Genomic DNA, 13,950 nt, shown 5'->3' on the forward strand with positions numbered 1-13,950 from the left:
TTTTTCGAGACAGGGTTTCTCTGTGGTTTTGGAGCCTGTCCTGGAACTAGCTCTTGTAGACCAGGCTGGTCTCGAACTCACAGAGATCCGCCTGCCTCTGCCTCCCAAGTGCTGGGATTAAAGGCGTGCGCCACCACCGCCCGGCATGATGGTTTCTTGATGCATAAAAATATTAAACCTTATTTGTTGCATGACTTTCCTGGGGATTCTATTTCTACACCTTAAACAGAGAGAACAATGATAGGCCAAGATAGAATTCACCCAAGTTTAGCTTTCACCAAAACCTAGCTGGGTGGAACCAGTGAACATCACTAGGGTTACTAATAGTAGCATGAACAATATACAGGCAGCTGTACCCCTGAGAATGAGGAAGAGGCTTTTCAAGGGAGAAGAGGGACTTTGTGTGTCTTGTATATGTAAGTTTTCCCCAACTTCTCTCATGAGGCAATGTTAAGGGATTCAGTCTTGTGAAAGTCTCGTGACGGTGACCATAACTGCTTTGATTTCAAGATGGTGATGATCATGTTATGGCTAGATGACAAAGTTCTACATTATTAAACTGTATGATCTGTGTGTGTGTGCATATGTGATGTGAGCATGTGCTCTGGGTCTTTCCTCCCTCCTACTCCATTTTATTTTGTTTTGTTTTTATACAAGGACTCACTATGCAGCTCTGGCTGTAAGGGAACTCTCTAGGAGCTAGCCTTGAACTCCCAGAGATCTTCCTGCTTCTGCCTCCCAAGTGCTACATTAAAGGCCTCCACCATCACTTATTTTTTTTAAAAAATATTTATTTATTTATTTATTTATTTATTTATTATGTTTACAATATTCTGTCTGTGTGTATGCCTTGTCTGCAGGCCAGAAGAGGGCACCAAACCCCATTACAGATGGCTGTGAGCCACCATGTGGTTGCTGGGAATTGAACTCAGGACCTTTGGAAGAGCAGTCAGTGCTCTTAACCTCTGAGCCATCTCTCCAGCCCCCTACTGATGTGGGAGTGTCATATATCAATCTGTTGATTTCATTGGTTAATTAAAGAAACTGCTTGCCCTGATAGGTTAAAACATAGGTGGGAGGAGTAAACAGGAGGAAGAGGAAGTGAGGTAAGACTCCTCAGACAGAAGCGAGATAGCTCTGCTCTCAGATACACACGCGATGAAGCTCCGACTCAGGATGGATGTAGGCTAGAATCTTCCCGGTAAACACACCTTGGGGTGCTTACACACATTATTAGAAATGGGCTAGTCCAGGTGCGAGAGTTAGCCGAGAAGAGGCTAGATATAATGGGCAAGCAGTGTTTAAAAGAATACAATTTGTGTGTTGTTATTTCGGGCATGAGCTAGCAGGCGGCTGGGGTGTTGGGGACACAGCCCCGCTGCTCTTATTTCAACACCCTACATCATCACTTCTTGTTACTCTCCCCACCCCTTTTGTTTGTTTGTTTTTGTTTTCCAAGACAGGGTTTCTCTGTGTATCCTAGCTGTCCTGGAACTCCCTCTACAGACCAGGCTGTCCTCAAACTCACAGGCATCCACCTTCATTTGCTTCCTGAGTGCTAGGATTAAAGGTATGTGACATCAGGATACTTTTTTAAAGTGATTTATTTTTATTCTATATGTATGAGTATTTTACTTGCATGTATGTAAGTGTACCACACGCATGCAGTCCCCACAGAGCCCAGAAGAGGGCGTTGGATCCTCTAGAACAGGGGTTACAGACTGCTGGAAACTCTTCTGGAAACAGAACCCAGGTACTTTGCAAGAGCAGCAAGTGTTCCTATCCATGGAGTCATCTCTGCTGCCTCTGTCCTAACCTTTGAGACAGTCTCGCATTGAACCTGGAGGTCAATGTCTCAGCTCGACTAGATTATCTCTGAATCCCCAGAACATCCATCTGCCAGCTCTAGGGTTATAGACACATATTGCCAAGCCTGCCTCCTTCTTTCTTCCTTTTTTTTCTTTTTTCTCTTTCTTTCTCTTTCTTCCTTTCTTTCTTCCTTTCTTTCTTTCTTTCTTTCTTTCTTTCTTTCTTTCTTTCTTTCTTCCTTTCCCCCCCTTTTTTTTTTTCCGAGACAGGGGTTTCTCAGTAGCTTTGGAGCCTGGCCTAGAACTCACTCTGTAGACCAGGCTGGCCTCAAAGTCACAGAGATCCACCTGTCTCTGCCTCCCAAATGCTGGGATTATAAAGGTGTGCGCCACCACTGCCCAGCACTTTCTTTTTTAAAAAAAAAAATTTTTAATTTAACTTTGTTTTATGTACTTTGGTGGTGTGAAGGTGCCAAATACCTGGAACTGGAGTTACAGACAGTTGGGAGGTGCCATGTGGGGGCTGGGAATTGAACCTGGGTCCTCTGAAAGATGAGCCAGTGCTCTTAGCCACTGAGCCATCTCTCCAGCCCATCTCTCTTTTTTTAATATGGGTGGAAATCAGAATTCAGGTCCCGAGACTTGCCCAGCTTGCACATCATTACCCATTAAGCCTCTCCCCAGCCCCCCAACTTATACACTTTAAACATATGCAGTTACTGGATTTATTAACTAGATACCCATAAAGCTATTTTTGACAAAACCAGACAACATAGGCCCTGAATCAAAAAGCACCTCCTACTCTCCTCCAACAAAGAAAAAGAGAGAAGGCGCAATGCAAGTTCAGGCACAGAGGTGTCAGTCACAGTGGCTCTAGGGAATATGTGGTAAAGCAAGGGACTGTTTGATCATCTCAGGATCTCCAATGTTGCTCGAGAATTTGGGTTCACACGACCCCACTCAGCCCCCCCCATGTTGACAAGGGGGTCCCACTCGGAAGCTGGAAGCCAGCACTGAGAACTGGTCCCTGACTCAATAGGAGTACAGACTTAGGAACCATGACTCCCCCCCGCCCCCCATCGAGAAAATAAAGAATGTGACTTTTATTTTCAGTGCTTGGGATGGAATCCAGGGCCTCTTGAGTGCTAAATGACAGCTCAGCTTCAGCTACACCCCAGCCCTGGGAATGTGACTTGTGCAGAAGCTCACCTTCGTTTCTGGAGAAACAGCTCTGCAGAGCAAACCACTGTCGCCTTAACCTGCAAAGGAGTTACCGGCAGAGGCTCACTAGCCTCTGCTCCCAGCCTCAGGATATTAGGGCCATGAAATGAGCAGGATACTCGGGCTCTCTTTTCAGGAGAAGAATATATGAGGCCCCTTTACATCTGGGTGCCAGAGTCAACATACATCTGACATCACCTGCTTTCTAGGGTGACTCCCGTTCTCAATTCTCTATTTCTCTCTCTCATATAATTCAGGGCTGTTGCAGTTCTTCTGACGTTTCCATGGCAACTTTCACAAAGATTTCATAGAACATAAGGTGTTTGAGCAGGAAGGGCCCTTGGAGATCAACTCCTCCTCCACATTTCACAGAACAGGAAGTAGGTCCAGAGAGGCGATGCCAAATACCCAGGGTCACACAGTAAGAAGGGGCCTCTGCCCTAGGCGTTTAGATAGCTGGCAGCTGGGCTCTGCAGGTCCGGCTCCTCACGAAGAGGTCTGAGAAAAGCTTTGGGAGTTCTGCCTTTGCTGGCTAGAGGACCCCCGAAGCCCAGTCTAGCTTTCTGCTGCTTAATCACAGGCCAGTCCCTCCAGTGCCAGTGGGGACAGGAACCGGCGACTAGGATCTGTCTCAGGAAGTTCCCAGATGGGTACAGGAGTCACAGAGCTAGCTTTGGGGAGCCACTGGAGGACATCCAGGGTGCAGCAAGTAGAAGCAGGGCGGCAAACCGAACCTGTGAGGTCAAGGAGATGGCTCTCATTCTTGCCTGCACTGTGCTCCAGCACTGTGCTCCAGCACGGGCCAGATTCTGGGGTGGGGGTAAAGCTGGAAGCCTAGGGCAAATGGAGACCCTGAGAGAGGCTGGGCTGGGGACTCATGGCACGTGCTACACCAAGTCAATGGGCTCGGCCTCCCAGAAGAGACCAGCTGGAAGGTTACAGGAAGTAGGGCTGTGTAGCACATACTTTTTAATCCCAGCACTTGGGAGGCAGAGGTAGGTGAATCTCTGAGTTTGAGGCCAGCCAGGTCTACAAGAGTGAGTTCCAGGACAGCCAGGGTTATCACACAGAGAAACCCTGCCCCCCCCCCAAAAAAAAAACCGGTTTCAGGAGCTGAGGGACATGAAGTCTGAGCTGTAAGTAAGAGGTGAGGTTTCAAGGACCATTCGTTTGGGGACAAGGACATGTGCACCTTTTTTATTTTTATTTTAATTTATTTATTTTGCATGGAGCCATCTTTGCATTCTGAGGCTGAGGGCTGGACCACACTTCCCAGGGGCATACAGCCAGTCCTAACTCCCTGCCTTGGGGGTCCCTGCCAGCAGGGCTCTTCTTTCCAAGAGACTGGGAGACTCCAGGCCAGACTGAGGCAGTCACTCCCTCGTGACCCTTTCTCACCAGGCTGGCCCCTTCCCTCGAGCTTGCTCTGAGCTGTCTTAGTTATTTATTGCCACAAACATCTCCCAAATAAACCATGGCTTAAAAGGCTCTTCTCTGGAAGGGCCTGGTGTCCTGCTATAATCCCAGCACTTGCAAGGCTGAGGCAGGAGGATTATGTTTGAGGCCAGCCTGAACTACATAGCAAAACCCTGTTCTACATGACATCATCTACTGAGTTTGTGTATCAGTCAGAGATCTGGCTTAGTTAGTTGCTCTCCTCCGGCTGCTTGGGTGTCTTCTAATTCTGGAAACCCCTGTCTCAGGACACAAGAAACTTGGGGTTGCTTCTGTTGTATCATTGCTATTGCTCAGATTCAAGGGCAGGAGACATAGACCCAGTCACTCTATTACTGGGACAAATACCAAAGAATTAGTTGTCTTCTTTTGATGCTGTTTTGTATTTTAAGGCAGGGCCTAATATAGCCTTGGCTGTCCTGGAATTCACTCTGTAGATTAGGTTAGCCTCAATCCACTTGCCTCTGCCTCCCAAGTTCTGAGATTAAAAGTATGCTCCCCACCTACCCAACTCTTTATTTTTATTTTAATTATTTAATTAACTTTGAGACGGGATTTTTGCAACAGGCTTTCTTGGATCGTCAGCTCCCAAAATCATGATATGGAGACTTGATATTAATTATGAATGCTTGGCCTTATCTTATGCTTGTTCCAATAGCTCTTATAACTTTTTTAACATGTTTCTCTTCATTTGTGTTTTGCCTCCAGGCCTTTTCTTTTTATTCTGTATGTCATACTTGTCCTGCTTTTTCCATGTCTGTCTGTCTGGAGTTCTCTGTAGCTTTGAAGCCTGTCCTGGAACTCACTCTGTAGACCAGGATGGCCTCAAACTCACAGAGATCCTCCTGCCTCTGCCTCCCGAGTGCTGGGATTAAAGGCGTGTGCCACCATGGCCTGGTTCTCCTCTGTCCTCTTGATCCTAGATTCCTCCTATTTATTCTCTCTGTCCTCCAGCCCCACCCATCACTCTACTACCTAGCTATTGGCCATTCAGCCTTTTATAAGACCAATCAGGTATCTATAGGCTGCCAAAGCAATACATCTTCACATTATTAAACAAATGCAGTGTAAACAAATGTAACCCACCTTTACATAGTTACACAATATTCTGCAACATAAACAAATGTAGCACATCTTTGCCTGGTTCAAAGTTCCACATGGAAGTTTCACTATGTAGTCCTAACAGGCCTGGAGCTCACTCTGTAGGCCAGGCTCACCTTTAACTCACAGAGATCCGCCTGCCTCTGCCTCTGAAGTACAAGGATTAAAGGCATGTGCCACCATGCCTACTTTCTAACTTACATTTCTTTCACCAATTTAGTAACTGCTTATTGAGGCCAGGAGCTGGCTGCCAGGGATATGGCAGTGACCAAGACAAGCTGCTTCCTGTGCCCAGGAAAGCTTACAATCCTGGGTGAGAAACAGATGGGAACAGAGGAGCCATGAGATATAACGATCAAAGATGAGCTGAACTGTGGGGAGGGGAGAGATCTGGGGCTAGAGGTTTCTCACGAGACAGCAGAGAGCTGGATTTTATGTAAATGCTCCTCATTTTAAAGGCAAGTCTATCTCCTCTGCGTCTGGAAGATCCTCCTCTGATGCCCTCCCCCCTTTTCTAGCTCCCCTGTACCTTCTTCTTTCGTCCTGGTTGCCTCCCCTGTCCTCACTACTCACACCCAGAATTTCCCACTTGCAGCCTCTGCCCCAGAGCATCCGAACTTGAACTCTGTTTTCATCCCATGTTCTGGGCTTATTCTGGCCAGTAGCTGGATGGAGGCTGTATGCTCTACTTCCTAGAGCAAGTAGGCACAGGCGGTTGAGGTCCCCAGCTGAGATCCTGGGCCAGTTGTCCTGAGGTTGGCTTTGTGAGAGCGGGAAATCCGGCATCCTCAGGGAAGGCAGCAGTGAGAGTCAGGACATCCAGATCTCTAGACTGGTCTGAAAGAGGTTAGAGGTCGGTGAGGGGAGACGAGGAAAGGAGACCTGGGTTTGCACTACAATAACAGGCCCCTGAAGGGTGAGGCCAAGACACAGGACAGGGTGACAGAGCCCAAGAGCGGCCTAATTTCTGCCGTGTGCTAGCATGGTGATCGTGAGCAGCAGCTCCTGATGCCTTCCTGGGCCTCAGTTTCCCCATCAGACCATTGGGGACTGTAGCAGGACCCACCACAGAGACCAGCACACCTCTCACAGGACAGCAGTCAATGCAGGGAAGCTTCCCAAGGCCTCTGTTGGGCAGACCAAAGCCAGACCCTGTCTAGGAAATACTCTAGACGGTATGCTTTCTCCTTCAGGGTCCTTCTAGGCCTTGAGCCCCAGAGGGAGTGAATTATTTATGCTCTGGTCCCTGCCAGCTGAGAAGGCTCAGGAGGCTTCCAATAGACCTGAGTTTTGGTGACATCTATCACATCTTGGAGGACAGCTAGGCCATTCCAGAGGAACACCAAACACCCTTCCTCAAGGTCACTGCCCTCCTGCACCCACTGACCTTACCTCTGATCACTGAAGTCTCATTCTCCATACTGGAGCATCTTGAGTAAAAGGCTTCAGACAGAGCTCCTCCAGGCAGCAAAGGTAAGGGTCAGATCCTGGGGGTGGGCATAACAGGTCCTGGACCAGTTTGGGGTGAAGAGAATCAACATTGACCACTTTTGGGTAGGAACCTAGGATGGAAAGACTGTGGACCAATCGCTTCTGGGGAAGCAATCTCCCATCTCCTAGGCTCTCAAGGCAGAGGTCTTGCAAGGGTTATCTCATAGGGCCTGGTGCTGGCTATGATACTCACTTCCTTTCCCCGCTTGGATACCCATGCTTCAGCCCAGGCAGCAAAGTCTATGAGGAAGAGCACTGTACCCACTGTGCCTTAGAACAGCTGAGCCCAGAGTGCTCAGACATAGCAGGGATTGTTTGTGAAGCCTGAGTGTGGGAGCTTCCTGGATCTGCCTGCCCTGGAGGGTACAGCATTGAGAACAAGTAGGTCAGGTGGCTGGCATCTCTTGCTGGGAAGAAACAGAATCTCAGGCTGCCTAAACATACAAGCCTTCTGCCCCAGCACCCTCATCTCAGAACACACCCATGGCCCAGGTCTGAGGCCCAATCAAATGAGCTAGATTACTAAACTGGGACACTGATGGCTGGGGAAAGAAAATGCACCGAGAAGACCCTGGATCCTGGTGCTTCTTCACACTGTATGTAGACAGCTGGGGCCCTTGAATCTTAGCACAGAGCATGAGAGAATGCTTCTTGGGTGAACACTGGAACCTCCTGACTCCGCCCCCGGAGCGGCGGGCTTATTTGCATGTCTCCGCCCCAGAGTGGCCATTGGCTGCGGCGGCGGGAGGCCGAGCCTGAGTGGCTGCGCCGCCAGGGAGGCGGGGGCGGGGCAGGCGCCGAGTGCTGGAGATGCTGCTACCGCTGCTGTTTCGGCTGCTGCTGTGGGACGGGTTCGGGTCCGAGTCTGACTTGGCCAGCACCGGGTGTGGGACGGCCCAGGGCGTGGTGGCAGCAGGAGGAGCACACTGAGAATCATGTCCAGGAAGAAGACCCCTAAGAGCAAGGGGGGGAGTGTGCCTGCTGCTTCTACGCTGCCCACCGCCGCCAACCGGTCCCGTCTGGCACATCCCAGGACTCCTTGTCCTGGCTCGGAGGCGCTGCCCAACGGGCCCCCGCAGTCCGGCCGGCCCTCACTTGGTGGCACTGGAGACTTATACGACGTTGCTTTCAAGGTGAGCTAGGCGCCTCCCCGCCATGGGAGTGCAGCAGGTGTCGTTGGATACTAGACTACTGGAAAGGCCTCTGGGGAAGAGTGGCAGGGCGGTGCGGACCCTGGCTGCTGAACTGGCCAGAGCAACACCTCACAGCTAGCTAGGCATCGGCTTACATTGTCGCGCGCGTGCACACGCGCGCGTGTACGCACACACACACAGAACTATTAGGCTCGGGTCTGGGATATTCAACAGCTGGCAGGGCCTGTCCCCACTCCACCTACTGTGAGACCGACCAAGCAAGGGGTTCTGAAAGATCAGAGTCCTGAAGCTGTCCCTCCCCGACCTTTGGGCCCTATCGGTGCTCACTCTCATTAGTTCCCATCCATATGCTGCCTTCCCTCGCCCCCAAGGACTGTTAGTCTTTTTCTGGGAGGGAGGAGGAAGAGGGCCACCCCAGTCCAAAACTGAAGCTTGTGTGACTTTGACCTCTGAAGGCAGAGGGTTTTGGAGGTTTTGTCAGCAGGGGTGGTGGGGGGAGGGAGAGACTTCGCCAGTCTGCCTCTTAGGCCTCCAGATTATCCCTAGCCCCTCTTCACTTCAAAAGCTGACTGTTTAGCCTCTACTGAGCCTTGCTGCTGAGATTTGTGTCTCTGCTGGAATTGAAGAAGCCCCTGGCACTGAGTCCCCACAGGTCTCTTAGGAGGTTCCAGCTGCATTCTCATGCTGTGCTCCCCATAGGCCCCAAATGCTGCCCTCCCAGATCAAGCATGATGTCTATGGAGGAGGGGTAGGTAAGATCTTGGATGGGGACAGCGGTCCTCACTCCCCATTAATTGAGGTGGCATTGTTGGAGGGAGAGGTGACATGGGACTAGCAGGGGCAGAGAAACTGGGCATCCAAGCTTTTGGGACCATGGCTGCTATGTTTCCCCAAGCTATGCTGAACCTACAGGCCTGGAACACGCATCTCTTCTGCCCCTCCCCCACAGCTCAAGACTGACCAGAAGGATCTTTGTAGGTGGGCAAGGCCCTCATCTCCTAGCCTGACTTCTCTGACCTTCCTGTCTGCTCTAGGTCATGCTGGTGGGGGATTCTGGTGTGGGGAAGACCTGCCTGCTTGTGCGCTTCAAGGATGGGGCTTTCCTGGCTGGTACCTTCATCTCCACTGTGGGCATCGACTTCCGGGTGAGAATGGAGACTGATGTCCTGAGCTCTGACTGTGTCCAGCTGTACTCTATGGTTCTTATACATAGTCCTCCCAGCTGGCTCTCCATCGCTGATGTGTCCATAGTCCCAGGGGATGAGAGCTTAGCTATTAAACCAGCTGCTTCCCAATATCTGAAGGTCCTGGGGAAGCCTCCTAACTGCATCCAGCTGCAGCAGAGTTCTACTCTTAGCACGGGCTGATGCTCTGCTGAGCTATACCTGTGCCCACGGCTGATGCCGTGCCCTAGGGTAGTGACAGTGAGAGGATCTCAAGGCCGCTAGCTCACTTGCTTTCCCACCAAAGAGGGCACCCAAGGCCATGGGAGGTACTGGGAACTCTCTAGTTCCTACAATGCAGTGCAGCTTGGAAGAGACCTCCTTAGGATCCCAGGCAGGGTCCTTGGAGCTCCAGCCATCAAGAGCCTCCCAACCCCCTTGCCCAGTCTGAATCTCATGTGCTGAGGTGCTGGTGTGTTCTTGGCAAGTCCTGAATTTGCATTTTTCTCACCCTTTAATTAGACCCAGTTAGCAGGAGTTGGGAGGAAGGCCCATTCTGAGGATAGAAAGGGGGGTCCTCCTAGTGGGAACTGTTTCTTATTGAGGATTGCAGGTTTCCTCAAGCCCTCTAGGTCCTAGAGTCCTGGAAGAAGTAAAGGCAGAAGTGCCAGGGAGCAGGACAAGCTTGAGCAGGTGTTTCTTGCCCACCCTGGTCTCCCTACCCACCTCGTCTTGGCTCCTGGGTGGAAGGTGAGGGAAGTAGGGCTGTGTGGTTTGCACCCCTGTTCAGGGTGCAGGAAAGGCAGAGTATCCTCCCTCACCAGGCAGATGGATGAGCCTGGTTCTCTGGAGACCTAGAAGCCCTGACAGCAGGAGTTCTGGAGAAAGGGGGAGCCAGGCCTCACCTCACCTGGTCCCAGCCTGTAGTCAACCCCTCTCTGGGGTGACGGGTGGGTGGGCACTCCAGCCTGGTGGCTCATCTTGAAGGGACTGGTCTAGATTTGCAGATAGCAAATTTATGAATATTGCCTATGTACCAGGCATAGTTCTGGGCTCAGTGGGCACAGCATAGGGTCAGGCAGGCTTAAATTAAGTTCTGCCCCTTAGAAATGGGTGTCCCAGTAATTGAGAGGTGGGAAAATGAAATTAGCTCTCCCAGGCGGGGTGTAGTTCTCAGTGTACACAGTAGCTCATTAAGTTAAAGCTGTCCTTCCTCTCCCCATCTACAGGTGGGGAAACTGGGGCACAGTGTAGCATCCGTACCATCGATGACTTTAAGCCAGTTAAGTCTTTAAACAGGAACAGCACACTAATATTGCTACTACACTCTTGGCAAGTGGGAACCTGTGTGGGACCCGGTGGCGGGGGAGGGAATGGGGTAAACAAGGGCCTAAAGTGGACATAGCTGGCCATGATAACCTAGTATCAGGGCAGGAAGGGCCCAGGCAGGGTCACCTGGAGAGAATCCCCCTGGGGTTGATGCAGGAGGCAGTGGCAGGGAGTACCAGGCAGCTGCTAGGAACATCTGATTTTAAACATAAATGTGACCTGTAGGCTGGTTTAAGTTCTCAGAGCAGGAGAACCAGGAGGTGCTGCAGAAATGGGATGGGGGGGAGGTCCCCCAGCCTCCCATCAGTGGGGGTCCAGCCATAACTTGCATGACTCCCTCTCCTACTTCAACCTTAGGAGCCCTCAGGCCAGAGGATGGCAGGCATCCTTACTGTTGCTGGCTGCTTCTGTTTCAGAATAAAGTTCTGGATGTGGATGGCATGAAGGTGAAGCTGCAGGTGAGATTACAGGAGTACAAGTTTGGGGCTGGAGACACCAGGGAGAGGTTGGGCAGTATGACCAGTGCCTGTTGCCACAGATCTGGGACACAGCTGGTCAGGAGCGGTTCCGAAGTGTCACCCATGCCTACTACCGGGATGCTCATGGTAAGACATGGGGCCAGTTCTCCTCCACAGGGAGTCTGGGTGATCTACTGGCATGGGGGCAGGGGGTGAGCATCCCGTGACTTGCAGTGACTTGGAAAGTATGTGGGTGGTTCAAGGAGCCACTGGGCCCCAGGGATGTTCTCATTACTTTCCATATCCAGCCCTGTTGCTGCTCTATGACATCACCAACAAAGACTCCTTCGACAACATCCAGGTCAGTGGCTTCCTGGTGGGGGGGGGGCGGGGGAGCTGGGTTGTCTAGAGAGCATCAAGGTCTCTTAGGAAAGATAGGAACTGATGAGCCCCTCTGAGCTCGTGCTGGCCAGTGTGCATGGGTAACATCTGGTCCATTAGCAGGATCACCTGGATAAGGGACCAGTGAGGTGGGTACCTCGGTTCCACACATGCCAGGGCTTCTAGGAAGAGGCACCTGAAGAAGTGTGGTACCAGAGGGCAAGACCAGCCTTGAGACTGGTCCCAGCTTTCCCCACACAGGCCTGGCTGACGGAGATCCAGGAATACGCCCAGAGGGATGTGGTGCTCATGCTGCTGGGGAATAAGGTGGGAATCTAAACCTGCTACCTCCAGCCCGGCCCAACAGGGCAAGCCATGGACTGGCACTAACAGAATTTCTGTGCCTGGGTCAGGTCGACTCTACCCAAGAACGTGTGGTAAAGAGGGAAGATGGGGAGAAATTAGCCAAGGTGAGTCCAAACGGGGTGGGTGGTGAGGTGTCCTCAAGGCCGTAACACTCGGGCTGCCTGCTATTTGGTCAGCACGCAACTGCCAGCAGCTCTTTGCAGGAGTATGGGCTACCTTTCATGGAAACCAGCGCAAAGACCGGCCTAAACGTGGACTTGGCTTTCACAGCCATAGCAAAGTAAGTCCTGATAGTGAACAAACATGGTCCTTATGATCCAGGCAATAAACCTGGAAGAGGTGCTACATTGTACTCTTGTCACCCCTGCTCCTCAGGGAGTTAAAACAGCGATCCACAAAGGCTCCCAATGAACCACACTTCAGACTTCACGACTACATCAAGAGGGAGGGTCGAGGGGTATCCTGCTGTCGGCCTTGAACCTGGAAGCAACACTGCCTTGGAGAGCTGTGCGGGAGCCTATGGGCTTGACTCGACCCAGTGACGGCCCAAGTGTTCCCATTTCCAAGACTGAGGCTAATGCTAGCCCCCTTTGCCCCAGCGGCTACCACAGAAATGGTCTTACAGCGTACAAACCATGCCACGGCACTTTGCCGCCCTCTCCTGGGCACTTGCAGCAGAGAGCATTCTATACAATGCCTAGCTTCTAAGCCATTGTTTATTGCACACTACCCATGCAGGACGCCGGCCAGGAAAGAGGGCTTCATCACTGTCGTCCATTTGTTAGCCCCAAGGCTACAGCAGCCTGCTTCTAGTTCACTCTTAAGAGGATACTAGCATGTAGGAAAATCACAGCTATGCCGGGACACAACCAAGTTACCACTCGGCATGCTGGCCCAGTCCCTTCCACGTGTCACCAAGTCACAAACCTGAGTGAAACACCGTCATCATAAAGTCAATAAAGGTTTTTTTTTTTTTCTGGAGTTTGTGTCATTTGTGTAAAGTTATCTTCCAGGGCCAGCACGATGGCTTAGTGGGGGTAAAGGCACCTACAATAAGCCTGACTCCTATGGGCTATTCTGACTTCCATATGTGCAAACACCCTCAAAATAAATCCCCCATGGACCCTGGATTACCAAGATTAGAGTGGCCCACAACCAATTACTGAAACAAGACAGGCCAAGAGCTCATCCTACCGCAGAGTTCTAAAACCCGGAGGCCTTACTTTCACGGTTCGCCCTTTGCACACGGTGTGCACGAGGGCCTCTACAGTACATGCCTGAAATAATGACATTTGGAACGAAGATTGCGGTTGCATTTTCTCTTTATTGCTTAAGCAATTCGAATACAGATACGCAGCTTACCAGCAAACCCTCCTGCCCGTTGCTGATTCTGGAAGCAGCCGACTCACCATGCCCTGAAAGTCACAAGAAACAGAAATCTTTACTTTTGGTAACTTTTCATTTCCAGCCCTTCCACCTAAAGGCAGAGTCCCCAAGCCTCAGCCCTGTAATGTAATCAGACTGCACATGCAGTTTTCATACGAGGTGTCAGAAATTAAAGCAATTCATCATCGGCTTGGTGCTGCAAAGGAAAACCAGGCCCGACTTAGTCTTACCTGCAAAAATGTCAGAAGATTGAGGGGGAAAGCAGGGCCCAGACCACCGCAGCACTCGAAGAAGGTTGGCCTGCAGTTGAGAGGCCCTTCCAGTTCCTCTAGGCGACCAAAGCCGGTAAAACGTGCTTCACAGAGCCAGAACAAACACTACGGTACCAACTCCCAAAAGAACGGCCGCAGCCGAGGCGCAAGCGTTTATAGAACTGCCCCTTATGTGATTGGGCAGTCTGAGGAAGAGCCCACCTTCCTTCGCTGCTGATATGCTCTTCAAGCTGTCAGGCAGTTTCCGCCAATCACATCGTAGACTTTCTTTCGGAGGCGGTATCTTGGGTCGCTCGAAGATCAGCCCCTCTGTAGAACCATTGAGTACATGAGCGACGAGTGGGCTTAGCCAATTAAATTTCGGT

The 13,950-nt window shown here is 51.0% G+C and overlaps 1 protein-coding gene, 1 long non-coding RNA gene and 1 other non-coding gene across 4 annotated transcripts; 1 reads left to right on the forward strand and 2 right to left on the reverse strand.

Annotated features, from left to right (window-relative positions):
- The first annotated feature begins 7,895 nt into the window (after positions 1-7,895).
- Positions 7,896-12,865, forward strand: Rab26 (RAB26, member RAS oncogene family). 2 transcript variants are annotated; one of them, XM_050134622.1, is made up of 10 exons: positions 8,081-8,209; positions 8,930-8,982; positions 9,265-9,375; positions 11,139-11,180; positions 11,261-11,327; positions 11,489-11,541; positions 11,823-11,888; positions 11,975-12,031; positions 12,131-12,207; positions 12,303-12,865. In XM_050134622.1, exons 3-10 carry the CDS (start codon positions 9,268-9,270, stop codon positions 12,403-12,405), a joined length of 573 nt encoding a protein of 190 aa, XP_049990579.1. In that variant the 5' UTR covers positions 8,081-8,209; positions 8,930-8,982; positions 9,265-9,267; the 3' UTR covers positions 12,406-12,865. The 2 variants fall into 2 exon arrangements, with proteins under 2 accessions (XP_049990571.1, XP_049990579.1); XM_050134614.1 differs by lacking the exon at positions 8,930-8,982 and having other exon boundaries at positions 7,896-8,209.
- A 366-nt stretch (positions 12,866-13,231) lies between these two features.
- Positions 13,232-13,719, reverse strand: LOC126498446 (uncharacterized). Its single transcript, XR_007590833.1, has 2 exons — positions 13,544-13,719; positions 13,232-13,342 (listed from the first exon to the last, which is right to left on the reverse strand). It is a non-coding gene; the product is annotated as an uncharacterized lncRNA (long non-coding RNA).
- Positions 13,422-13,504, reverse strand: LOC126498717 (small nucleolar RNA SNORD60). The gene has a single exon (XR_007590881.1). It is a non-coding gene; the product is annotated as a small nucleolar RNA SNORD60 (small nucleolar RNA).
- Positions 13,720-13,950: the final 231 nt, after the last annotated feature.

Source organism: Alexandromys fortis, unplaced genomic scaffold (assembly GCF_014885135.2).
Source record: "Alexandromys fortis isolate MF-2015 unplaced genomic scaffold, M_Fortis_MF-2015_v1.1 scaffold_29, whole genome shotgun sequence".
Taxonomy (NCBI): Eukaryota; Metazoa; Chordata; class Mammalia; order Rodentia; family Cricetidae; genus Alexandromys; species Alexandromys fortis.

Excerpts from the sequence above, each read along its gene's own strand:
- Rab26 (XM_050134614.1), top strand. The coding sequence starts at position 8,012 with ATGTCCAGGAAGAAGACCCCTAAGAGCAAGGGGGGGAGTGTGCCTGCT. Across the intron at positions 11,889-11,974 it reads TCATGCTGCTGGGGAATAAG|GTCGACTCTACCCAAGAACG; the intron begins GTGGGAATCTAA and ends TGCCTGGGTCAG. Across the intron at positions 12,032-12,130 it reads ATGGGGAGAAATTAGCCAAG|GAGTATGGGCTACCTTTCAT; the intron begins GTGAGTCCAAAC and ends AGCTCTTTGCAG.